Below are 26,756 nucleotides of genomic sequence, written 5' to 3' on the forward strand. Positions count from 1 at the left end.
TTCTACAATCACCAGAGCTCACAAATCCTCAGCACATAGTGTGGTTTTGGAATATTTTTGTATATGCCTCATGCTGAGTGAGTCAGTGCATGTGTGCACTTCCACTGGAATGTTAAGAGCAGAGCTGCTATCAGTGGTGTGTGTCCCTGTTCTTTCTTCCAGTGTCACACCACAGACATGGTCTAGTGTGTTGTGATGCGGTGTGGACAGGAGATAAATTCATCCTGATCTGTGGGAGTGAGGAGCTGGACAGAGAGGAGGATAGTACAGAGGTTCGGGAGACTGCAGGTTTTACCCCTAATTATTTTGTTGTTTAATTGCAGTTTTTCTGAGTCTGTATCACTTGTGGAAATAAGGAATTTATTTTGATTGTAGATGTCTGTTAGTGACTTATATTCCAGTGAAAGTATTTCCTACTTAACAACATGCAGGGCAAAACTTGCTGGCCAAAGGAGTGAGTGTACAATCTTTCAGTGTCTCATGCTGTGCCAGTGAGGGGAGGCACAGGAGGCTGGGAGGGAGCAGCTGGCCTGAGCTGGCCAAAGGAATATTCCAGACCATGGAACATGGAGCCCAGTACAGGAACTGGGCTGATTGCAGGGAATCAGTATTTTACACTTGCAGTTTCTTCAGCTGAAACCCATTGTCAAATTTTTAGGATGCCTACAGATTTTCCCTAGCTAAATAAAAGCAAGCAGACCCTGTCACCATCTCTGGGTGTCTGTGCTTGGTTGCTTGTTTCAACTTCAGTTGTGTAGCCAAAGTTACGATGGCAGTTTTTGAAAGTGAACTTGTTGAAGAATAGCTAAAATTGTAGTAAAATACTAGAATTATTGTAGATACCAGCTTGTTGGTGCAAAGTAGAAATTCAGGCTTCACATAGCACTGGAAATGGGATAAAATTAATATAAGAGGAACGCTGTTAGGTGAAAACAGACAAGCAATAGAGAGCACTTGCTCAGAAAGGAGTGGAGAGTGAGTAGTATTCAGCTGGGATCATGTACTTGTGTTTGCTTTCTTTTTCTTTGTTCCATTGCAGTATGGTTTCAGACAGCAGTGTCTTGTCAGGTTAATAATGACCATGTGGTGCATTTTGGTGATGTCATGGTGATAAAGTCAGGGAAAGGAGGAGCTCCCAGCAAAGCTCATGTAAGGGGTTCCATTCTCTGGACACGCCAGCTGGACCAGCTGGGTTCTGTAATCCCTACTGAAATGTAGGTCAGGCAGCTGCTGCTCCTGCAGAGGCCCTCTCATCTTTCTTCCAGCTCACCAAGTTTCCAAGTGTCCTGTTCTGCTCTGTCCCATACAGAGGGAACGCTGAAGGAATCACTCACGTGTTGTGTCCTCCTTTTTGTTCGTAGGGAACAGTCTTCACTTTGGAATCCGAAGAGGAAGAGTATCCCGGGCTGATTGCAGAGGACAGCAATGACATCTACATCCTGACCAGTGACAACTCAGGGCAGGTGAGCCCCCCGGAGTCCCCCACGGTGACCACGTCGTGGCAGTCGGAGGGCCTGCCCGTGTCCCTGTCAGCCAGTCAGAGCTGGCACACGGAGAGCCTGCCAGTGTCCCTGGGACCTGAGTCCTGGCAGCAGGTGGCCATGGATCCCGAAGAGGTCAAAAGCCTGGACAGCAACGGAGGGGCTGAAGAGAGGAGTGAGAACAACTCTTCCAACTCTGACATTGTTCACGTGGAGAAAGAAGAGATACCAGAGGGGATTGAGGAAGCAGTGGTGCCAGCTGGTGCTGCAGAGACCATACAGGCAGCCTTTCCAGAAACCTCTGCTTCTTTACCTCCTGAAATTGCTGCTGCTGAAAAAGCACATCCCTCTGCACTTCTGCGTACAAAACAGGAGGAAAAGGGAAAAGCAGCTGAAGAGCTTGTTGAACCTGAAATCCCCATGTTAAGTAAACCTGTCCCAAAGTTAGCCCCATCAGAAGAAAAGGCTGCACCAGAACCTGAGAAAATAGTGCTTCCAGGGGAAAAAAAAGCGGGGAAAGAGGGCCATTTGGAAGAAATAGAAGAGAAGTCCTCAGCTGCAGAGGAGAAGCCTATCCTGTTGCCAGAAGGGAAATCGATACTGCTGTACGGCGGGGCTGCCGCGGTCGCTATCTTGGCCGTGGCAGTCGGAGTAGCGCTGGCGCTTAGGAAAAAGTAACGGAGCTCTCTGAGGAGGAGGGAGAAGAGAAGAGAGCACATCCAGTTTTTGTAGTTGTGTTACCTAAAGGTTGAGCTGCCTGCTGTTTAATTGGACATTTGAGTAACTCAGTGGTGATGAGGTGAGGTTGTTCAATAAGCCTCCAGCTACGGACAATCATGTTTTTAGTAGAATCGGGGCGGGGACTGGTTTTTCGTGATTAAAGTACGGGGGTATTTTTAAAAAAAAAACAAAAAAATCTGCAAATTTAAGAACTTAAAGTGCAGGTGCTGAAGAAAGGGGTGCTCATACTCTAGGAACTGGAACAAAAAAATCCCCAGGGGAAGGGGAGAGCCAGCTGCTGCCAGCCCCTGGAGATTTTGGCTTCTCAGATTGACCGCTATTGCAGCTGTGCTGTCTTGTCATTTCCCGTTGTGCCCCCGAGCCCCTCCTAACCAACATTAGCAACCTGAGTCCTGTAGCGAGAGGCTGGTGTCCCTTTTGTCTCAGCTTCCTCTCAGGTACAGCACTGCTCCTCATAACCTTCCAGGTTCCTCCTAAGCTCCAGTGGGACAGTGCTTATTCTTACCTCTTGGCTCACACTGGTTTTGGCCCCTAATGTTTACTGGAGCCCCATCCTGTGAAGATGCTGCCTCTCTCTAGCTGTATTATCTCTGAGCATCCTGGTGTTGCTGGGGCAGAGGTGCTGCCCAGGAGGGTGGGAGGGACACTGCTGTTTGCTGGTTTGAGAATCCATTTGCTCTGCTCCTGCCCAGCCCACTTTACTGCAAACCCTTCAGTTACCAGAGGTACGAAATTGATGCTGGACACGGTGCCCTTGGGATCACTACTCTGATATCTGGGGTATATTCAGCAAAAATACAGCAAACCCATGTGGAAGCAAGGCCAGTGCCTCAAGTGCAATTCAGATATTAAATGCTCTGCTGTCCTGTGTCACGCTGCAGTCTGCATTGTCTTTCCCAAGTTAAGCACAGAGTGTATTTAGTCCTGACTTGGTCTTGCCTGTGACAGCATCCCAGATATATAAAGCAATGGATTCTAGTAACTGAGCAAAAGAGCATTAAACATCTCTATCTGCTTGTTCCTGACCTGGCCCAGAGTGCTGTTCAGTGTGACTTCTGCAACTGTGAATCTGAGGTAATTACCTCAACTTACAGGTTCACAAATCATGAGCAATTAACTTTGGCAAAAAAAGGAAATCCCCCTTCCTGCAGTCACAACACTTGAGGTGTGTGTGGAGAGAAGCCTTTCAGGTATTGCCCTGCTCCTTAGTGGGATCCAGCTGCAAGTGTTCCTCCTTCAGCACATTGTCTGTCCTTGTCCAGCTGCAGCTCCGTGGGCAACACCTTGGGCTTCCCAGGCAGAACTGATGGATCTCTGAGGGTTGGTGCTGGCACTGTGGCTTAGACCAGATGGAGGAAGGTGAAAGGGAACTTGTGATAATGTAAAAAACAAAACATGAGCTTATGGGGAAGTCTTTGCAAAGCACAAAGACAAGGTACTTTTATTTCTAAATAACCATATCCTGATGAGCCTGTTTCTTAAGGGATCTCAGAATAAAGAGATCTTCGCATATTCTCTATCTTAGGATATTCTTGCTGTATTTTCCTATCCCAGGATGCTGGAAAGTTAGTCAGAATGTATCAGATTCTGAGGAATTATTTTTGTGTAAGCTTTTGTGAAATGGATTTTCTAGAAAACTTACTGGATTTTGAACTGTGTGTGTGTGAAGTTGACTATTAAGAGGAAGGGTTGTGTGTATACTGCAGCTGTGGACTGAACTTGGAGCTCTGGAGTTCTGGACTGTACTGTTGATCATTGATTGTTCTTCTTCCATGTATAAAATATAGCAAGTTGGCCTTATCAGAAAAAAGAACCCCAAATCTTTTATCACATTTCAAAATGGAATTGACTCTTTTTTTGCCATTTTCTGGTGCCCTGCTGGTACTTATTGCTGTGCTGTGTCCCAGAAGGGGTCATTGGGACCTCCTCATCCCACAGGGGCTCTCTGGTGTCTGCCTCCCCACCAGGGCAGTTCCCCTCCTGGCCCCTTGCAGGAGCTTCCCAACGTGAAGGAGAGGTCTCTTCATCTCCATCTGTCATGGACATGCAGGAACAGTTTTGCTTCATTTCACATGTCCTGTTTATTGTGAGTAGTACACTCCCTGAGGTGGCAAGGGCAGCTTTATTTATTGCTTGGTCAGTTGGGGCAGGGCTGCCCCTCTCTGTGCTTTGCTGAAGACTTTGGGTTCCTCTCTGGGCACAAACTGTTCTTCCTGAAGGCAATGGAGTCTGAGGACACTCTGGATAATTTGTGTACCAGTGGGGGAGGGTGGAGCTGGTGTAATTCATCTTCTCTGTGGATGGGGTTGTTTCAGTAGTAGTGTGAAGATGGGTAGAGGACAAACAAGAATAAATCCAAGCTGGCAAGGGAAGAAGTTAAAAACTTTCTGCCACAAGGAGCCCAGTGGGGCATGAAATAAAAAGCATCCACGCACAGCAGTGAGAAGGTGGCAGCAGTGGTAAGGAAAAGAAATGACTGTGTCAGGCATTTCCATGGTCAGGCAGAAGCCTTGAGTACCTGTGTGTTGCTGCATTTTGTGGAGCATCAGTTGCACTGTGTTTTGGTTACTTGGTCCTTTGTTTATAATGTTCTTTTCCTTCTGGGTCTTTTAGATTTGGCAAATCAGTGAGAATTTGAACTGACCACATGTTCAAAAAATTTATTGCATGAGTCTCTTTCCTCTGGGAGCACTCCACTAGTTAAAAAGGTCAGCTGTGGGGTAGAATTCTGCAGAGTTTGGAGTCCTGTGGTCAGAGCTGGGCCAGGCCTTGTGGAAGGCACCAAAGGGGGGTAAGCTCAGATGGCAGTGTTCCTAGAGACCTGAGTGAGAGGCTGCTCTGTTAAGAGGTGAGAATTAGAAAATGGAAGTTTTCTTCCCCCATCTTCAAGTATATTACAGTAACCTTAAACTGCAGGCTCCAGTTACCCTGGACGGTGTGAAGCAGCCTCTCCTTAGTGGATCTCTCCTAGCTGGCAGAGGGGAGGCAGGAGCTGTACACTTGCAAAAGGGCATATAGAATTACTTCCACTTGTGTTGCTCATCCCCTTCTCAGAAGTGCCTCAATATCTGTCCTCTAGTGGCCTGTATTTTAACAAAATATCTACCTTAGACCCATTCTGTCTTCACTTTATCCTTAGCATACCCTAAAGCTGAGATGCTAAAACAGCAGAGGGCTGGATCTGTGAAAAAAGTGGGAAATACTTAAGGAACTGCAGTGGACAGCATGCTCAATAAGGAGCTGTCAAGGGAAAGACTTTGAAGGTAAGGTGCAACTTAATTCAGCTGTGCTTAATTCTAAGCTCTGCTTAGCTGGGCATTGTGGGAGCCGGGCAAGGACTTTCTTCAGCTGGCACTGCAGGAACAAGAGGCTGAGAGCAAAGACAGAATTCCTGTGTTGCCCAAAAGCCCAAAGTGCAGATGAGGGCCCTGTCCCAGCCAGCTGCAGCTCCTGTGTGCTGGGTGGAGCCTGGTGGGCTCCTGAGGCCCCCGAGCTGTGGGGCAAGTCAGCACTGCAGGAATCCATCCTTGCTCTTTGTGAGGGCTTCGTTTTTCACTCTGGCTGTGCTCAGGCAGCTGCAGCTCAAGTGCCAGGTGGAAGCTGCAGTGCTGAGTGCTCTTACACAGGACAAGTTTTGCTGCCAGAATCCCATTTCCTTCCTTTCCCCTGATCACAGCTAGGCTAAAACGCTGGACTGGATTTTTAAATTAATCAGTGTTTTCTAGTGGTCACAAATGAAAAGTTTAATTAGTACTAAATAAGCAAGCTGCTGAAGTTTGGTCTTCTTTCATCGTAATGATTGTAGAAGATAAAATAATCTGAGGTTATAAACCTTCCCTATATTTAGTGTCAGTTACAGGGTTATGGCAGTACTGGCAAAGCCCTAGTAAAGTAGATATTGCTGTTCTGGGAAAAACTAGAAATGCTTCTGGCTCTGCAGTCACTAAGCCAGAGCAAGTTCCTGTTAGAGTTTCAGAGTGTAATTACTACAATCTTTTGTTGTGAAATGGGGGACTGGGTGGAGAGGTGCACGTGGCTGGCCCAGGTGTGATGCCTACAGGCAGCAGAAAGCCCAGGGTTTAGTAGAATGTCATATTTTGAGCTTTGTGTCTGCTCTTGTTGGAGCACAATGGGAGAAAGTATTTCCCAGTGAAAGATTCCTGGTTAGTACCTTTATTGATGATCTGGATGAAGACATTGAGTTTAACATCAGCAGATTTGCAGAGGACACCAAGTTGGGTGCAAGTGTTTGTCTGGAGGGGAGGAGAGCTCTGGGAGGGACCTGCACAGGCTGGATCCATAAGCTGAGTTCAGTGGTAGGAGGTTCAACAAAACCAAGTGCCAGGTCCTGCACTTTGGGCACAACCCCAGCAGTGCTGCAGGCTGGGGACAGAGTGGTTGGACAGTGGCCAGGCAGGAAGGGACCTGGGTTGTGACTGACAGCAGCTGAACATGAGCCAGCAGAGTGCCCAGGTGGGCAGGAAGGCCAGTGATGGCTCCTGGCCTGGCTCAGGAATGGTGTGGGCAGGAGCAGGGCAGTGATTCTGCCCCTGCCCTCAGCACTGGTGAGGGCACAGCTCCAGTGCTGTGCCCAGCCCTGGCCCCTCAGCTCAGGAGCGATGCTGAGGGGCTGGAGTGAGTCCAGAGAAGGGCAGCGAGGCTGGGGAGGGGTCTGGAACACAAATCCTGCAAGGAGCAGCTGAGGGAGCTGGGAGTGCTCAGCCTGGAGAGGAGGAGGTTCAGGGCAGACCTCGTCACTCCACAGGTACCTGAAAGGAGGGAGGAGCCAGGTGGGGTCAGGCTCTTCTCCAAGGCAACAGCAGCAGGACAGGATGACACAGCCTTAAGCTGTGCCAGGGGAGGTTTAGTTTGGACATTGGGAAGTTCTTCACAGAAAGGGTGATTGGACATTGGAATGGGCTGCAGGGAGCTGGTGGAGTCACTGTCCCTGAAGGTGTTTCAGTAAAGACTGCATGTGGCATTCAGTGCCATGGTCTGGTTGGCAAGGTGGTGTTTGGTCATGGACTGGAGTCGATCTCAAAGGTCTTTTCCAAACCAGGTGATTCTGTGAAACATGGAGGGATGTGAGGCACAATATCTGCTCTACCTAATGAGGGCAAAAGCTGTGCCTTGGACTGCTTAATTTCAGCATCAGGAAGATTGCAGGAACAGTATTACTTTGACTTAATGGATGTACCTGTGCTTAAGAGTGCAAGCTCTGTATTGCCATAACAAAACAAAAAAAATGGAAGGGGGCTGTTTATAAAATTTAAGCTAGCACTACTTGACTCAGGTAGAGAAGCTCTCAGACCCAGAGGAAGCAGGTCTAGGCAACAGAATTCAGTTTGTGTCTGGTACAGTGAAGGTACCTGACCAGGACTTGGCTTGGAAGGGGCAGTAGTGTTAAGGCCAGAGGAAGCACAACACATCACTCAGCTCCACCTCCTTAAGTTAAATAATTTTATCACTTTTTTTTTTTCTACTTAGAGCTGACCTTCTCTCAGTCTGTTGGGTAGGCTGACTTGCTTCCTCCAAGCTAGAGGTCAGTGGTGATGCTGTAGAAGTGGGGGAATTCCTGTTGGCTTCCAGTGGAAGCTGCTTTTGATCTCCCTGCAGTATCTGCAGGGCAGGCAAGGGACACTATCAATGTGGACACAACAAACTGCAGAGGATGCATCTTACTGCTGTACCTTTAGGGGCTTTGCCCTCAGTTCTAACTTGCAGGATAAGCTTTTATTCAACTGTAAACCTAAAAACCCACTCAGACCAAAAGAATGCCACTTGATTTGATAAGTAGTAAAGACTAATGGGGCTGACTCTGAAGCTGCAGGTTAGGGGATCTCTTCTGCTGGGTGTAAGCAAATAGTGACAGACTTGCAGGGCTTTGGGATTCTGTTCTCAAGAGGCCTGCCTGGGGGAAGAGACCCTGACTGGTCCTCAGGTCACCCATTATCCCAGGAACTCGTCACACTGCTGTTCCTTCCAACGTGCAAGTGCAGCCCTCGGGGGAAAACTGTCGAAAGCTTCTTGTGCCATTTGGTTAATAAAAGTGTTTCCACCTTGACAAGAAAGTTCTTTCCAGCTTCATCATTCAATATTCAGTTCAAGTGAAGGGGTATGTACATTTTTCCCTCTGCTAATGGGACACTGCTGTAAGACCATGCCCCCAGGTTGCACTTTAATAAATGGTACAGTTTTCAAAAACAATGTGTAGACTACTTCTGTGCTTCCACTCTTCCCATTTTAGTGCAGGCACCAGAAGAAAAGGTGGTTTTACTTAGAGGAAATTTGATTATTCAAGGCACAGGGACAGGACTAGAGTGCTGTCTCTACTGCTGGCAGCTGCATCAGAAGCCATGGTGAATTAGAAGAATGCCATGAGTACTTACACAAAAAATTTTCAGGTGGAGACTGAAAGTCTGCGGAGCTGTAGCAGCCATCAGAACTTTTATTTAAGTTAAAAAACCCTACAAAATATTTACATACTTGGAAAAAGCCTGAGGCAGCTGGATCACAGGTGACACATTTGTCACCTTGTGTGATTACGTATCAAACAACCTGAGTCCAAGTTTGTTCAGCCTGAGACTAGAAAATATATTCAGGTTGCATTGTCAAAAAACTTTCCCTGTCCCTACTCCACTCCTTTCTTTATATTTTTTTCCTGTCAGTTTTATTTTTCAAGGAAACAGGAGGATGGTGATTGATACTGAAAGTATCCTGGTGTCACCCTTCTCTGGGCACACCCCACCCTGTCCTTCAGGGATCTGTTCCCTCTTGCTTCCAGCTTCTTATCAAGATAAACCTGATTCCCACCCACCCCTGCTGATGAACCACCCATTCCATAGCCTGAGGCCTTCCTGGGGACATTCAGCATGGCTCAGCTGCAGGAGCAGGGCTGGGAAGTGAATAACTAAAGCAAAATCCTACAGCTGCTTAGAAAAACCACAGAGGACAGGCCCTGTGCCCACTGGGCCTATGGAGGCACAAGGCAGGCTCTGCACAAAATCTGCTGCTGCTAAATTAAAAAAATATTGTGAAAGGAAAGAGGCAGACACTACTCCCTACAGGTACTGGCAGAGCTGGCAGGCAGCTCACACTACTATTACTGCTGTGCTAGTCTACAAAAGCCTATCTATGAAGCCCTGCCATCCATTTCACAGCTGTATTTCAAAAGTTAGGCATAAATAGAGTCATCTTCATCCAGCAGAGAAAGTCCTCAGTAATGTGGATGCTGTACACAGGCCTGGAGAGCTCACTCACCCAGCTGGAGGGAGAGAAACAGAAGGGGCATTATGAACAGCAGCAGGGTTCTTCTCCCGTGCCAAGCCCTGCCCTGTGCCCGCCCAGGGCAGCTCCAGCGTGCACCGACACTGCCACCTGCCGTGCTCCTTCCTGCCCGTGGGGACACGGCCATGGGGACAATGAGTGACAGCCCGGGGGCAGCTCCAGCGTGCACCAACACTGCCACCTGCCGTGCTCCTTCCTGCCCGTGGGGACAATAAGGGACAGCCCGGGGGCAGCTCCAGCGTGCACCGACACTGCCACCTGCCGTGCTCCTTCCTGCCCGTGGGGACAATGAGTGACAGCCCGGGGGCAGCTCCAGCGTGCACCGACACTGCCACCTGCCGTGCTCCTTCCTGCCCGTGGGGACACGGCCATGGGGACAATAAGGGACAGCCCGGGGGCAGCTCCAGCGTGCACCAACACTGCCACCTGCCGTGCTCCTTCCTGCCCGTGCCAGCAGCAGGACACGGCCACGGGGACAATAAGGGACAGCCCCAGGGCAGCTCCAGCCCTTGGTGGTGCCAGCCAGCTGGGGCAGCAGCACGGGCCAGTCTCACACAAGTGACATGTCTGGCATAACTCAGCACGCTGGAGCCAAAGTGAGTGAAGGGAAGGGCAGAGTTGAAGGACACGGCACAGTGACACCGTGAGCCAGCCCAGCTGCACGTTGCTGACAACGCTGTCCCTGGCAAGGCTGCAGTGCAGGAGTGTCCCCGCCTCTGCCCAAGTGCCAACAGGGAACAAGAACAGATTTGACTATTTCTCATTGCTAGTGTTAATTCTCAAAAGCAATTCCTTTCCCCTTCCAGCTCTCCCAAGCTCTGGGGAGCTGAGGAAGACAAGAGCAGAGAGCTCAGGGTCAAGACACTGGGGAAATGGAGCCAATAGAGCTCAGGTCAGGCTTTCTTTCCCAGAGGGAATGAAAGAATCATTAACCAGAACGTTACTGGTAGAGCTCCCTGAGGAGTTTGCAGGAGGAGAGGAGCAGGCACAGCTCTCTCTGCCTGACAGAACAAATGCACTCTGTTCACTGGCTGCTCTGAGGGGGAGGGCAAGCAGATGTGACATGACCCCCTCAAGCACACTCATTTCCAGAGCTCTGCAGGACTGACTCTGCCTTCTGGCCCAACCTCCAGAGCACTACAGGGAAAGCAGCAGGCAGTCCAGAGCTAGGCCACCCCTCAGGGAATAACCCAGGACAGCCAAAAGGCTGGCTGTGACTCCCACAGAGAAGTTTGACAGCACTCACCATATCAACAATGTAGTTGTGGAACTGCCGGTTCATGTAGTTCACAGTGGTGTCAAAGACACGGCGCAGAAGGAAGGGCACTGTATTCACAATTTTCTTAGTCAAGACCATTGCTAGCACCAACATGGCCTTCTCCTGTTCCATGTCTGAGGGGATGGCTTGCATGAGCTCTCCCACCACCCTGGACATGTGCCGGGTTATCTCCTGTGTGGGAGGAAGAGAGGGATCTCAGTGCCACAGCAGGGGCTCTCAGCATGCCAGGACTGTGCTAATACCTGCTGTGCTTCTTGCAACACCCCAGGGTCTGCTCCCCTTCCTCCCAGCCATGGCAGCCAGCTGTTACATAAAAAACACCCCCAAAAACTATGGCCCTTGATCCAGATATAGAGCTAATCCTTGGATAGCCTTCCTTTTCCTTTTTAACACAAGAGACCGCAAACTCTGCTTCCCTTGCACAGCAGCAAGGCATGTTAGATGCTGGGCCAACTGCATCTAGGAAGGGCCTAAACCCACTGCTACTCCCAACACTGTGCCTATGAACACACTCACAGCATCAGAAAAGGGTCTCATGACTTGCTGTCTCTTCAGTGCTCAGTAACAAGCACAAGTTAAGCCCCTGTCACTAACCTGCTCAATTTTTACCCATGTGATGGTCAGCAGATATACAGGACTTGGCACCAAAGTGCAAAGATCTTAAGTACTAAAACTAAGCCTTAGCCAGACTATTCATTTTCCAAGGTAAGCCATGGGGCCGTCAAAAGAAGGACAAAATGCCTCAAAGTCAGTCCCTTTCCACAATCACCATTTCATCATCTGCAGAAAGGAAATGAGCCCAAGGAACCCAATTTACACATTAACTTCTGCCACAGAATCACCTCTAACAAATCTTCAAAGGTAAATGTTTGGAATTAATTTTCAGATGCCTTCAAAGTCACAGCAGGAAGGATGCAGAATATTTAAAAGGAGAACTGCTTATCAGGCTGCTTTTCACTCACCTCATTAGACAGATTCTCATTCAAAAAATGCTGCACTAGGCCATTTACTACTCTTTCTTGGATTTCTCTATCAAACTGGTCTCCAATCTCAGCGAGCTGAGCAGCAATGATCCGGATAACCTCTTCATTTGTTGGAGCCAGCCCTGCCAACACAAAGAGCAGAATTTAGTTCACAGGCTGTAGTCAGACCAGGTTCAGTACAGGTCACAGCATTTTGCTAATATCCATTAGCAACCTCCTTCCCAGCCCTGAGTGTATTCATGACAGGTCTGAGCACAATTTCTTTAAGTGTACCCAGGTTGCTTACAAGAAGTTGTGGCAAACAGGGGTTTGTATCTGTAGTTTAGATAAAATGCAGCCTCACCCTGCCCAAAAAAATCATTGCAGGGCATGTTAGAACATCTCCAACCAAAATCTGAACAGGACAGTTACTGCCAACATCCTGCCCAGAAAGGGGAATTGAGAAGCTCTGCAACACACTGAAGGTCTTTTTCAACCTAATTATTCTAGACTTTAAGTGACTTGTCAGGACTTGTCTCTTGAAATCCTAAAATACAGGACCTAAAATACAGCACCTCATAGAATAGTTGGAGTTGGAAAGGACCTTGAAAGGCCATCTCATCCAGACTCCCTGCAATAAGCAGGAATATCTTCAACTAGATTAGACTGCTCAAAGCCCCAACCAAACTGGCCTTGAATGTTTCCAGGGGTGGGGCATCCATCACCTCTTTGGGCAACCTGTGCCAGTGTTTTACCACCCTCATTGTAAAAATCTTCCTTACATCTAGTCTGAATCTGTCCTTTTTCAGCTGAGAACCTTACACCTTGTCCTACCTGCTTCCGGCATGAGACCTATGCAAATTGGTGTGAGAGGGCTATTTCCTGTGGCAGTTCCTCCTCACCCTGCTTCAGCTGAGGTCAATGTGCCAGCTGACACACCCTGGGCAAGGGGCAGCAGCCACCCTGCAGATGGCTAGCAAAGCAGGAACAGGACCAGAAGCTATTTGAGGAACAGTTTTCACCAGACTGGTAGGGCAGAAAGGGATTCACCCAGTACCAGAACTCAAGTTGTTCCAAGATCCTAAAGTATTGATACTGCCTGAGGAGCAGAGTGAGGCCTAACTTAACTGCTTAGTATCACACTCCTTTGAGGGCAGCTATCATCAGTAGCAGCTTTGTGCCTTGTTCTGGTGTACTGCAGACAAAACCCAGTGACAGGTGCTCTAGAAATCCAGGGAGAGAGAAAGTGCTAAGCACTAAGTGTTAAACTCCCAACCAGCAGCCACACAGTGAAGTTTCTCAATAGAGAAAACATTACTCCTCTGAAACAGACAATAAATACAAAGATAGGAAATGTGTAAAGAAAACCACCATGTTCAGAGAGACGTGGGATGGAGCAAAGCTTGCTCACCTACGTCACCATTCCGGAAGTGGCCACTGCGATTGCCGTCGGTCTGCAGCTCATCGTCATCGCTCCCTTGGCACAACATGATCTGCTGGCTTTGCAGGGAATGCAGCTGCTCCTTGAACTTACAGTCAGAGGATACCTCCAGGAAGCTGAACAGCAATGCATGCTCCATCTGAAGAGGTCCATTGATCTGAAACATTAAGGAGATCACTGTTAAGCCCATGCCTAGAAAACATCCCGCTCAGAGCATCCAGGCATGCAGTGTTTGCCAACCTTGACACGTCTCTGTGGCCTCCTGTGGGCACAGCATCAGCCAGGGGCTCCACAGGGCCTCAGCAAAGGCAGACTGACTCCTGGCTGTGGACACACACAGGACTGTCCCATGGGGAATGACAGAAGGCTCTGCTCTTACAAACTGGCACAATTCAACTGGCTGTTGAAAACACAGCTCACCTCCTCCTCACCTTTCCAGCTGTGGCAATGGCAGCAATCCCAATCTGAGTTCCCCTTTTGAAACAGGTGTGAGCTCACAAAACCCATCCATTCCCCTTTACTCAGAGACCTGTGTTTGGAAGGGTTTTATCCTGTGTTTGGGAATGGGGCATTCTACTTGCTGTGCATAAAGAAGGCAGGAGCTCCCCACTTCCATGTAATCAGAGCAGAGCAGTAACAAGGTGGGAAATAGAGATAAGAGCATAAGGCTGCAAAAACCCCAAGGTTCATATTTCTTCTCCCTCTTCAAAGGAACCTCAACCAGCTCCATAATAAACCTGTTTAGCTCCTCACAGAGACCCAAGCAGCTGCTCACAACAAAAGTGACATGAGATGGCAGATCAGTGCCACCTCCAGTGGCACATGCTGTCTCCATGGCCACACAACCTGCAGCCTTCAAGCAAGGCAGCACACAGTGCCCAAATTAATTAGGTTCAGGAGGTCCATGAGGCAGGCAGACTGATGGGAGCAAGAGGCCACACTGGAGCACCCAACCTCATAACCAACTAAGGCCTCCAGAAAACCAGGAGACTCCAAAAATTTTATTTAAACAGGTATGAGAGTAGGACATGATATAAGCACAGAAATAAATAAAGAAGGAAAACCTTTACTCTGGTATGCAGATGGTCTGCCTGTAAGTAAATACTTAGGCCTTATTTTATTTAGGGAGAAGAAAAATAGTTAAAGAAGAATGGTTTGTTATGCTGACAATATACAGCCAGGATGAACTTGGTAACTGAAAGGGAATTTTGGGGAGTGGAACCTTGCAAAGCCTCGACATGACCATATCTGACTGGGCAAACAAAAGGAGGAACAAAGTCAACAAAAGGCAGGGTTCAGCAATGGAAACAAATAGAAAATAAAGGATATGATCAGTCAGAGATGAAGAGAAGGCACACCTTCCATGGTCTGAGCATGCCTGTTTGCAGACAGTAGTGCAGGTCACCTGGTGGCAATCCCTTTCAACTGCCTGCTGGACTGGTCATTGGGTTTATCACTGATACTTTTTAAATCATATTGTATTCAAAAGGCTTTGCAGAGGGCAGAGTAGGGGATCAGAACTGTATCTTAACATCAGCTGGGCTGGGGGAGGTTGACAGACATTTCAGTTACAGTTCAATGTGTAAGATTTAAGTGTGCTAAGTAACATCATTAACAGTGTTTAACCTCACAAAAAGCAATGCAATGCACTGATCACAGGGCTGTGCCCATTCCTTTATTAGTCTAGCAGTTTGTAGCTTTATCAATGAACACTGTAGTCTCTTACATAGCTACATCTCCAGCTTGCAGTCCCAAGGGAAGTGTCACACTGAGAGCTGCAGGGAAGCAGCTTGCAGCCTAACTGGTTCCATCCACTTCCTTGTATTCAGAGCAGTGCCGGGAACACTGCAGAAATTCTGGGAAATTCAAGAAGGACACCAGCCAACACTGAGACTTATCCCCTTCAAAGCATCTCAGGACAAGTGTACCAGAGAACCACTGCACACTGTGAACAGCTGAATTCAGACATGTTGGACTCTAACCTGCTCCATAATGGATTCAGGGACAGCAGCTCCTGTCACCCTCTGCTTCAGACCAGAAATCCTCGTCCTGTGAAAGAGTAAGAAAGAAAAGTGTGAAAGGAAAAAAATTCCCATAAATCCACATCTTGCAGCTGTACATGTGTCTGGCCATGTCTCAAAGTCAATGTCCCTTTTAGTGATGCATAGCGCTATTTCTGGAGAGAGCTGCCCATTACACACTGTCAGCCATGAAAAAGGGCTGAGGAAACTACAAGTGAGAATGAGAGGCACAAATCTCCTTCCTGCCATAGAGCAGGGTGATCAGAGAGGAACTCCTGAGCACCTCCTGGGAGCAGGTGAGCTGACATGCACAGCAGAATATTCTGAAATGAAAAACCCTAGCTGGTATTGCTACACACCCACCCTTGAGGGTGCCTCTCCCCACCCTCCATGCAAGAGATCCACATGGAAACTCAGGCTCATTTCAACACTTCCCAACAAATATCATGATGGGGAAGGTTGGATCAAGTGCCAACAGAGGCCTCCAGTCACATGAGTGCACCTCTGCAAAGCCTCCAGGGAGGCTAGCTAGGAACAAAAGAGAGAGCAGGAAGAGCCCAAGGGAAGAGGCACCCAGCAAGGGAGAGCACAGGGCACAGGGGAGCCTCCCTCTCTCCCTCACAAAGGGGAGATGTAGGAGCACAGTGCTCCCTCCTCATCCTGCCAGGAGCAGCTGGGGGTGGGTCAGAACCTTGCATTGGTGCCTTGGACACACAGTCCCACACAGCTGCACACACAAAGCTCTGACTCAACTCCTGATGAGCAGGGCCTGGCTCAAAGTGGGCACTCCCTCCCTACCAAGCCTTCTTCACCCAGGGCAACAACCTGGTTGTTGTGCAGGCACTTCTAAACCAAAAATGGGCAAGGAACCCAAGCAAAAGGCCTGCTAGCCATCAAAGATGTGGGCTAGTGATAAATGACTATTTCACAGCAATCCCTCACATCTGTGTTTTAAATAACTAAGCATGCTGGTAGAAAAGAGGGAAGTGAAAGCAGAAAGAAATTCAAACTCTGAAGCAAACCACAGTCATATTTCAAGAGATCATGAATCTCCCAACTTCTCAAAGGCTCTTAGAGGTCCAAGACCAACACACAATCTGCAATGTCTGAAACACACAGCAGCCCCCAGGAAGCCTCTTAACCATGAGCTCTTCTTCTCATGAAATTATGCCAGACTAAGAGCTACAACACAGGCTTATCCCTTGCTGCTTTGCATTTCCCTCTGTTCCATTCAAATCCCTGTTGCTGCTACTCACCTCTGCCCTAAGGAGTGTTCTGGCTGGGGAGAGTCCTCTGTCCTGTTCTTTGGGACCTGAAGGGGCTCTGAAACAGGTCAGGGTGACTTCTCTTCTGGGCTTGACTTTGCTGGAAGAGACACAGATGTTAATTCAGCTTTGAGAACTCAAAACAGAGCACTGAGATTAAGAGGAAAGTGGGGATTTAGAATTAAGTCTGTGGCAGGACTTTGGCTTTGTGCAAACTTGTCCACACAAGCAATATTTCTGTAGGTTAGGTAAAGACTCAGTTTGCATATATTCTGGATTTAGAGATAACATTTCTTTTCAATGCAATTTTCCCACTCTCTGCTTTAAATGGAGAGGCACAGGCTGCTCCAGCCCAGCCAGGTGCCTCCTGCACCTGCAGGTGTCAGTGGCTGTGCAGGGAGAAGAGACCTGCAACACATGTGGGTTCTTCCCTTCCCTTCCCTTTCCTCAGGGATCAAATCAGCTCTGTGTAGATACAGACACTCCTCAGGCCAAGTCCACAAAAATAGAGACATTAAAAAAGTCACCCACCACAGCTGCAAATAGCAATGTTGTCTACTCCTGCACATGAGCACAGATAAAACAAACACACAAACAGAACAATGAAAAGTTCCACCACACTCCAAAGTACTAATATGGCAAAAAATGAAGACAAGGGAGCCTGAACATAACTTCACAAACTGAATTTCTAAAGCAAAGATTGACCACCCATGCAGTGAATGACCCTGAAGGCAATACCTGCCCTCAGCTAAGAAAATTCTGCTTGGGTGGTCAAAAACACACCAGAGAAGAGGAAAAAGGATTTCTCTCCCCCCAAATGGCTTCCTACTTCTACAATACAGGGCAAATTATTTTTAATTTTAGTTAACTAATAATTACAGGAACCTCAAGTTTTGCATAACTACTTTGAAACAACGCAAAGGGCTTTGATAGTCATGAGTTCCTACTGAGAAGTCAAATTCCTTAAAGGAATCTCAAAAAATACAAAAAAAACCCAAAAACCAAAAAAAGTCAAATGTAATCATGCTGATATCATCCAAAATTTTTAATCATTAAGACTTTGGAATCCTGGTAGTTCTAGATTCAAATTGAGACTGTTTCTGGTGGAGGGACAAAGGTTACCTTATACTGGGTAAAAAGAATCTTTAGTTGGAAAAGGAGATAAGACTGATAAAGGGTACAAACACCATCTGCACTCAGATTCAGAGTCAAACTAGAACATTTGTAAGGCTGCTTTAGGACTGCTGAAATCCTGCAATGAATTTTTACAGAATATGGTATTTTAATTGAAACATCAACTAATTTTAATACATTGTTAATTTTTTACTTCAATTCACTCATTAGACAAAAGCACTTTGTGAGAAGCTCATATTCCTTTGTGAGAAATGAGCTGCTTCTGAGAAATCACTAAATGCCTTGAAGTGTTCAACACATAAGACTACAACCTGTTCTTTCTCTCTTTCTTAGGAAAACAATGAGGGGGGTACTTTAACCACTTAAATCAGTTCTACAGAATCAATGTAGGGCATGTTCATTCCAACTCAACACTGCATGAGATGCAGGACTGTGGGAGAGGCTTATGGCAGGGAGAAGCAGGGACTAGAGGCAATTGGCACTCCATGCCTCTGTCCCACCTCAAGCAGTGAGGGGTAATCAAAGGAAAAGCCTCACACACTGTGTAACACCATGGTTTCCTGCTGAGGGAACTCCCCACAGCTCTCAGGGCTGCCACAACAGCAGCAGGTCCCAGAATCCCTGCAGCACTGCTGGGTCACCCTACAAACCAGTTTTCATCTCCACACCTGTGCTACAGCTCAGAAAAGCAGCCACCCCACAAACAGCGCCTCTGCTCACCATCACTTCTTCTCAGATTGCTCCCCTCCCCTCCCAGCTCAGCCTGGAGTCACTCTTTCAGCTCCAGCAGACAAGTCTGGTCACAAAAACACTGCTTTCAGCAGGGAAGGCACAGGCCTGCAAAGACTGACAGTGTCTGGACTGTGGGCCAATGGAGCTATTGTGTGAGCTGTCAAGATGTTTATGTCTCACGTTTGAGTTAGGAGCAATTAAAATCTCCAAAGCAGAAACCACAATAAAGCATCAGTCACTGCAAAGTGAAAAACTTCCAGTCCGAGCATTGCTTTCCCTGTGTGGCAGCTGAAAAGTGAGAATTTGGGTGTGGCTGACAGGATGACATCATTATTGGGAGAAGTAAAACAGTGACTGTTTCTCCCTTCCAGGGCCTGGAAGCACTTCCCTGTTCTGCAGGAAGATATTTCACTGCTGAGCTACAGAGCCAGGGCATCGTTTTACAGGCAGGGAAACCAAGTCTTTGCTATGTCCTGACACTTTAAATCCATATATCAAACCATAACCACTCAATTTTACTGTCCTCATGAGAACCTGCCACAGGCACAACTACTTTACATATCCAGTCATTACTGGAAAATAAAGAAACAGAAACAGCACCACAGACTTAGGAAGTTCCTTACTTGAGGATATTCTGAGCTGTGCCACTGTTTGTCTGCAGCACTTAGGTCAGGAGAGTGTAAGCAAATACCACATCACAGAGCCCAAAGTCTCCAAAAGCAATGCCCCACTTCCAGCCCATAAACCCAACAGAACTAAACAGCCCAGGGAAGGCACCTTGCTGGTGTGCCAAGCCAACACTGCTGAGTAAATAGGATGTTATCATCACCACAGGAAACCTGCCCCCATTGCTCCTTGCCCTGCAAAGGATTTGCCAGCCTGTAACAGTGTTCAGATTCTGCCTCATTTGAGACTCACCCCTAAATCAGAATTTGCTTTTAGGCTTTGGAAACAGAAGCAGCGTGGTGGGAGGACAGAGACCTTGTGTAAGCCAGGGGAAGGATGGGCTCAACAAGACCCTCTGGCCATGTGTGGATGCACACACACACAGAGCTGTGACAACTGTAAAACTAAAGGATGGTTTGGTACAGCTGGTGAACACCAAAGCTACTGGCTTGGAGAGTGCCAGGACTTTCCCAGCCACAGGGAACACTGCTCCCAAACCAAGGGTGTTTTGACTTAGAGAAGATGCAACATCAAGAGCCTGTTTGGGAAGTGACAAAACTGACATGCCATGAGGAGCACTCTTGGGGATAGTGGCAGCTCAGTGGCCCAGAGCAGGACACACCTCCTGCCCCAGTCACTTGCCCATTTATTTGCTTGCTCTTGGGAGGAATGCCCTGTTAATCAGGAATCATGAGACTACTTAAAATCCAACCAGGACAACCTCTGCCTTAGCTGGGGCATTTTTACTTTTGCTTCTTTAGCACAGAATTATCATCCCAGTTTGGACACCAAGCACTCTCAGCTGTGTATTTTGGCTTAGAAATATATTTCTCTCTTTGTTTAAAGGGTTTTTCTTCTTTGGAAGAAAAAGTTTATTAGAGACAATTCTAAAAAGAAGTTCTCAGTAGGCTTTTTGATAGAAATTTATGTAAGTTTCTGAAGAAATTTATGTAATTTTCTTCTGTCTTTTCACAATGACGTGAATTGCAGCAATCTTCCAATTATCAGGGCAGTACTTTGACTTCTTAGGAAGAAAAACACCCAAATCCCTCATCAAAACCACCCTTCTCATCTGGCTCAAAAACCTCTGGTGACCACCCCACGCGGCACATGAATGAGTAAGAAGCAGCACTGCCATGTTACTAATGCTCTTTACAAACCAGGTAGGCAGGAACTTTCCAGCAGCGTGGTTTCTGTACTGGAGCAGTGACAGAGGCAGCATGACAACATTTCATTCTTCAGCAGCCAGCCTACAGACACAGCTGGGCTTAAACTGAGTCAGCAGGAAGCCTGCAGCTGGAATTGGAATTCAGCTAACTACAGCTGGACCCAAACAGAATTTCCACATCCGTGTTTTGGGCACAGCCAAGCCTAAGAGGCAAGGGCAGGACTGGGATCTTGGCTGGCAGAGTGCAGGCAGATTCTTGGATCTGGCACTGGGCTGTGCTTTTCCCTCTGTGTTGAGCAAGGGAACTCCAGCCTGGCGAGCTCCTCCTGCACTCCACCCCCTCAGAAAGGCAGGGAAATACTTCTGTCTTTGCTTGGGGCCTGGCTGGAGGGAGCAGAGCAAACCCTGATGGAAAAGCACCATCACCACTAGCACACAAGCCTGCTGCTCTTACAGGGCTGGCTTCCTGTTCAAAGTGTAACTATTGCAGCCCAGCAGCTGCAACAGAGCCCTGCTAGAATGGCACAGTGCATGAATGTGCAAGCAGTTCTTATGTTTGCCCCTTGGAAATGATGGAAAAGCAGGAGGCACTGAGGAATCACAGTTCCAGTGTTTGGACATTATCAAGGAAGGACAAACAGATGGAGAGCAGGCAGTACTGGGACAAACTCCAGCCATCACTGGTGATGTGCAAGTGATGGTGTCCAAGGAGGGAAATGCAAGACTTGCTCCTGGATTTACAGCAGGCCCCAGCTGGGCCATGGGCACTGCACCCTTGCAAAGCTGTTTTTACACCTGAGCAGTGACAAAGTGCCCAGACTCTGCAGCAGACACAGCCCCAGCACCTGATTCATGTTTGAGTCATGTTGGGAAGAAAACAATGACACACAAATATTTCAAAAAACTGAAGTTTCTGTTTCCTGAAGTTGTTCACCTTTGTCCTGCAAAGTCAGCACTGTCCCCCTCTCTCCTTTCTGCAGTACAACATTTCAGCATCAGAACAACATTTCAGCATTTCAGCAGCTCCCTGCCTAGCTGAAACAAGGGTGCTGATGCAACAGCCAGGATTGTACTCACGGAGCTGCTCAGGAATGATTCAGTGCACTGGACAATTTACTGTCAAGGGAATTCTCAGAGCTGGTTTTCACCAGAATTACTTCAGTGGAGCCTGTTCACCCTCTCAGGCTCTGAACGTTCAGCATAAAAACATGCAAACCATTTCTTAGAAAGTGGTACAAAGACAAATCTTCACAGCTGCACGCTCATGTGCTCTGACAGCATCCACAACCCTGTGTGTCAATATTTGACATCTTCCCCAGAAGATGAAAATGAATTTTCAGCAGGCTCCCCTCCTCCTAAACATCAAGTGTATCAGAGATGCAAACATCTCTTACATGCCTCAGTTTTATGAAACAACTGTGCACCAGCAGAGACAGCCAGAGATGATCCCCAGAAGGAAAGTCTGGCACAGATCCTTTGATTCCCTTCTCCCACTGCAACCTCCATTCCCACCATGACAGCTAAACTGATGAAGCCAGTACAAAAATATTTTTTAAAAAGTAGGAAGGAATTTAAGAAGGAATCTCTTATGAAAGGAGCCCAGAAATCCTCAAGAATCTTAAAAAGAAAGTTGTGCATCAAACCAGGCAGCCAAAAATAACAGTAACTCCAAGCAGCATTCACACTGTGATCAAAGCTGTTTGACAGCAGCAGCTCATACACTGTCAGCATGAAAGAAAGCATCATCTCTCTTAAACACCTTTCTCAATGATACAGAGCTAAGAAAATACTCATTCTCAAAGAAATGCTGCAGGAGCGTTTGGGAACTGTGACAGGAAAATTGCAAACTGCAAATTCCTGCCTGCAGGAGTACACTTTCCCAGTGCCAGGCAAGCAGGAGATGCCTCAGCACCTACAGGCTCTCCTAGCTGTAGTCTAAACACACACAGTGAGAAAACATCTGTTCTTCTAGGAGAAAACACATGACTGTGCATGAAACAAAGCAAGACCATTTCACTTTCAGTTCTACCTTAGGAGGAATAGGCTGATGTTGAAACACAGGAAGAGCTTACAAGGCCAAAACACAGCAGCTGCTGATCTAAGGGGATTTGTTTCACGTGGCTGCCAACCCAAAGGTGTTACAGCGATTACACTGAACAGCCAGAAGCTACACTTAGCAAGGGACATATGGGAACTTTAAAGATGAAGGAAATAGTCCAAAATATTTGAGAGACCTGGGTATTGCCCATTCTATAAACAGCAGTAAGAGCACTAGAAACTGGCCAAAGGTCACAGCAACAGCATTTCACCGTGAAAGAGCAGGTTTGCAGCCATTTAAACAAGAATGCAACATCTGTGTGTGCCATGATTGCACACACAGCACAGCTCCCCTGCTGATAGCTCAGAGAAGCTGAATAAAAGCTCTGAGGGTTTACAGGAAAGTGGGGAGCAAGCTACTGAGGCAGGAGGAGTTTAGAGCCACCATGACACTGTCCTCTCAGGGCAGAAAGAGCAGAACTCCCATAACGCATGAAGGGCTTCAGCCCCTCCCTGATGTTTGATGTTTGCCAGCAAGGGCAGCCCAGGCAGAGCCCACTGTGCCAAGCAGTGCCATGGTGGTGCAGGGACACAGGGACAGCAGCAAGCTGGACCCAGAGCAGGAGCCACCAAGAGCCCAGGGCAGTGCTAACAAGGCTCCCAGCCACGGGGCTACTCAAGGGGAGGGGGCCGAGGGACTCTTGGAGCAGCCCTTGCCAAGAAGGGTGTGAGAGAGACATCAACACAGCCCTGTGCTCTGCATGGAGCAGCTGCTTCAGGATGCACTCAGGAGGAATCCCTGCCATCCCACCCAGGTGCAAGGAGGTGCCTAATCCACACCACTGGCAGCTGCACAGAGTCCTGCTCTCTGCCCAGTATGGGTGAGGAAACAGCAGGATGCCAGGACATGGTTCACTACAGACATCTGGTACAAATCAAGGCAGAAGCTTAACAGATTGCTACCAAACCTAAGGAATGACGTTGGGCACTGTGTGACTCAACACTTCCTTCTATGCTTTATCCCTACTTTGCTACCAAACCTAAGGAATGACATTGGACAGTGTGTGACTCAACATTTCCTTCTATATTCTATCCCTCCTTTCCCTATATCCTTCTCGTCTAGGTCAAAAAAATCAGACTTGCAAAACACTTGAGGAAGGGACCCCCTCCCCCATGCACATACCATAATCATAACTCATAAGCTTTAACTAAAGCTAAACTCAGCACCCTGCAACCTCTTCCAACCCCAAGCAAAGCCATCCAAAACTAAAAGGCGCTCGGACCTCCAAGAGTTTTGCGTGTTTGGCTAAGCCATGAGCTCCACTCAGTAATTAGAAATACTTTCACGTACTTGGCTTTGCACGGTACACAGATGTGCAGGTAAGTCCAGCCCCCGAAACTCCTCTGTAATCTGGCACAGACAAAAAGCCACAGCATGCCAAGGAAAAAAGGAGAAGGCAGCTCCTTGAGAAAAAAAGGAAACAACCCAAAAAATCAACCCAAAATCGACAGTAAATGGTGCTCTTTCACTCATGTAGGAACTGCTAAGCAGAGAAAATGAAACCTGCCCATCTGCACGCAATTCCCCTCAGCACAGAAACCGCAGACCAGGCTGGCTCTTTCCTGCTGGGGAGCTCATGCCCAGAGGCCAAAGGAGCTGCCTTATCAAGGAACCAACATCTCAAGGCTGCTCCTGCACAGCCACACCAGCTCTCCTTGCACCAGGCACAAACCTGTCCAGAGTTATCAGAGACAGCCCCTTCTCCCCCCTGCCATGACTTCCAAGCACCAGGCTGCCCCAGGAAGGGCTCCAAAGGTGACAGTCACTGGATTTATGTGTCTGCCTGCTCCCACTCCAAACATTTTCATTCTATTACAGAAAAAAACCCAATCCTGTTTGATCTGTCAGCTCCTCAGGCTCCTGCTGAGTGTGGATGACTCCTGTCATCCCGTTGCAGAGGAAAAGTACAATTTAGGGGAACATAGCAAAAATGACCTCGGGTGAGAGTGTTCAGTGAATACACACACCCCCATCTAATTCCCTAATTATATATCACAGCTCTTACAGGTTCAGGATCTAACAGAAGTCCAGGTTTGCACAGGCAGCCCTGGTGGAGTGCTGTGCACTGTTCTGCTGCACAGTGAGAAACTGAGCAGAACTCACAGCCTCAGCTGGCCTAATCTGGTTTGAAGAAACTGGGAGGGCAGGAACCCAACAAAACCACCTAACCAAAAATCAGGCACATTTTTTCTTCTTCAATTCAGTAAATGTCACCAGATGCAAACAAGAAGGTGCTGATAAATCACAAGGGGGGGTTCGTCACACCAGCCTTTCTTGCTACAGGGCAGCCTATCCACAGGTTTACAATCACCTGTTACACTCTGCACATGTAAAATAGAAGTGTTTCACCTCAGCAGGTCCCTAAGCCCTGCCAGTTCCCTCTAATGAAAGACAAGAGACCTAGAAAGGAAGACAAGGAAATGGGAAGAGACAGGTTGCAGAAATCCAAGGGAATAACAGGGTACTAGAATGCTACTTTTTATACAATGCATTCTCCCAGTGTTTTTGTGTAACACCAGTGGCACAGAAGAGATCTCCAAAAATGGGTGTTGCAAAATTATCCTAAAGACATGGAGCAGCACTAAAGTTATGTAAAGAGGTTACAAAAGAAAGGGAAAAAAAACCCACACAGAAAACCCCTTCTTTTAAAATAACACCTTTTAAGATGTTATGCTTCCACAGGCAGGTGAAAACAGTTTCAGTCTGATTAGTGACAAGATGTTATAACAGAACAAAAACCACGCTTCCCCACAGGTGGACTTTTGCAAAAAGTCCTTTACCAAAAAAACAAACCAAAACAAAACCTTCAGAAACAATTTCCTGTCGGGGAACCACTTTGCTCTTTCCCCCACCAAACACTTTAACCGTTTTGAACAGATAACAAGTACCCCACGACAAGATTATGGCCCAGATACTCCAAGAGCCATAAAGAAAAGTTCAGCATTTCTGAAATAAGCACTAACTTCCTGAATGAAGACTTCAGTGATTTAAATAACTCTGAGGCACTATGCCTTTTTTTTTTTTTTTTAATTAAAGCTACAAACTATTATCATTTAAAAGAGAGAAGAACATCCCCCCTTAGCCAAACCCAGCAGTTTCAGAGCCAGTGTCACTCCAAGGTACAGACACCATCACCAAAGCATGTAGCGTACAGAAATACACTTCTAAGGAAGGAAACCTGCTCACTCCTTCCTTCCCTTCCACTTCACACACACTGCGCAGTCTCCTGCTCCAGCCTTCCCTCAGCCCAAACCAACACAGCCGAGTGTCACCGGGAACGCGAGCGCTGCTCACGGCGAACAAAGGGCCGGGCAAGGCGCTCGCCACCTCCACGGGCAGCCAGACACCCACAGCGCTGGGGAAGGCAAGGAGAAGCGAGAAAAGCGATGCTGAAGAGCTGAACTGACTCATCTGTGCAAGTCACCTGCTCTTCCTTTTAAACACGTTAGGTTAGCGCTATTATTAGAAAATCTTGCCCTGCTGGAGGTGCCACTCCCACATCCCGCGGCTGAGGGAAGGCTGAGGGGTCGCCGCCACACGATTAACTCTTTGCACTGCCCGGCCAATACCGCTCGTGTCTGACAACCAGAAACTGAGGGCGAGATGCTGCTCTTCACCACGCAGTGCAAAGGCAAAGAGAACTTTGTGTGGTTTTAGGAAATACCGCCTAGCGGAAGGGAGGCCGGTCCGCCACAGAAGCAGGGACGAGGGGAGGCGCGGAGCGGCCGGACCCCGCCGGGGGAAGCAGCGGAGGGGCCGGGGTCGATGGAAGAGCGGGGGTGCGAGGAGGGACGAGCGGGATAGAGGCAGCGACCGAGCGGGAAAAGGAGCAAAGCAAGAAACAACCGCACCGCTGAAACGCAAGGCGGGATTCCGCGGGAATGGAACCGGGAGAGCGGCCGGGAGGCAGAGGAGTTTCCAGCAGCCAGAAGAAAAAGCAGAACGCGCACACGGAGCCCCGCAGGGTCTCTTCACCCGCCAGATTTGGGGGGCTGCGAGCTGCAGCCGGCACCTCCGGCCCCGGCGCTGATGCCCCGCGGCCCAGGAGCCAGCGGGCCCGGCACTCGCCCCGAGCCCGCCACGGCCACTGGGGCCGCGCAGCGCCGCGTCTCGGAGCGCGGCCGGGACGCCGCCCACGCACACCCCGCGAGCTTCCCGCCCGACGCGGTGCCGCCGCCGAACCGCTCCCGCGGCTGGGCAGCCACAGGTAACACTCACCGGAGCCCGAAGCGCGGCTGCAGTACCGCGCCTGCCGCTTCCGATTTTGAGCGCCCTGCCGGGCCGGCCCCGGCCCCGCCCCGGGAAGGCGGGCGGGCGCGCGGGCGGGGGACGGGCGGGAAGGCGCGGCGCGCGGCACGCGCCCGCTGAGGGCCCGGCCCAACGGCCGCGGGGCTGAGGGCGTGAGGGCCGGCAAGGGCCCGGGTACCGGGAGCCGCCCGATCCGCGCTCCGCCACAGTTCTCCCGACCGCGATCCTCGCTC

The 26,756-nt window shown here is 48.5% G+C and overlaps 2 protein-coding genes across 4 annotated transcripts in view; one reads left to right on the forward strand and one right to left on the reverse strand.

Annotated features, from left to right (window-relative positions):
* The window catches only part of BCL2L13 (BCL2 like 13), a 34,547-nt gene extending 30,485 nt beyond the window's left edge, over positions 1–4,062 (forward strand). Inside the window, exon 7 of one of the 2 annotated variants that reach the window (XR_009418557.1) lies at positions 1,362–1,393. Coding sequence is in view for 1 of the 2 variants with exons in the window: in XM_059473370.1 (XP_059329353.1) it covers positions 1,362–2,159 (798 nt within the window). In the remaining variant the exon portion in view is untranslated. Of the gene's footprint in view, positions 1–1,361 lie in introns of both variants that reach the window. The other variant, XM_059473370.1, reaches the window with a different exon arrangement.
* A 4,578-nt stretch (positions 4,063–8,640) lies between these two features.
* Positions 8,641–26,578, reverse strand: BID (BH3 interacting domain death agonist). 2 transcript variants are annotated; one of them, XM_059473371.1, is made up of 7 exons: positions 26,494–26,578; positions 16,469–16,577; positions 15,174–15,240; positions 13,162–13,348; positions 11,751–11,893; positions 10,756–10,959; positions 8,641–9,486 (listed from the first exon to the last, which is right to left on the reverse strand). In XM_059473371.1, exons 3-7 carry the CDS (start codon positions 15,180–15,182, stop codon positions 9,475–9,477), a joined length of 555 nt encoding a protein of 184 aa, XP_059329354.1. In that variant the 5' UTR covers positions 15,183–15,240; positions 16,469–16,577; positions 26,494–26,578; the 3' UTR covers positions 8,641–9,474. The 2 variants fall into 2 exon arrangements, with proteins under 2 accessions (XP_059329354.1, XP_059329355.1); XM_059473372.1 differs by lacking the exon at positions 26,494–26,578 and adding an exon at positions 26,127–26,143.
* Between the last annotated feature and the right edge of the window lie 178 nt (positions 26,579–26,756).

Source organism: Ammospiza nelsoni, chromosome 5 (assembly GCF_027579445.1).
Source record: "Ammospiza nelsoni isolate bAmmNel1 chromosome 5, bAmmNel1.pri, whole genome shotgun sequence".
Classification (NCBI taxonomy): domain Eukaryota; kingdom Metazoa; phylum Chordata; class Aves; order Passeriformes; family Passerellidae; genus Ammospiza; species Ammospiza nelsoni.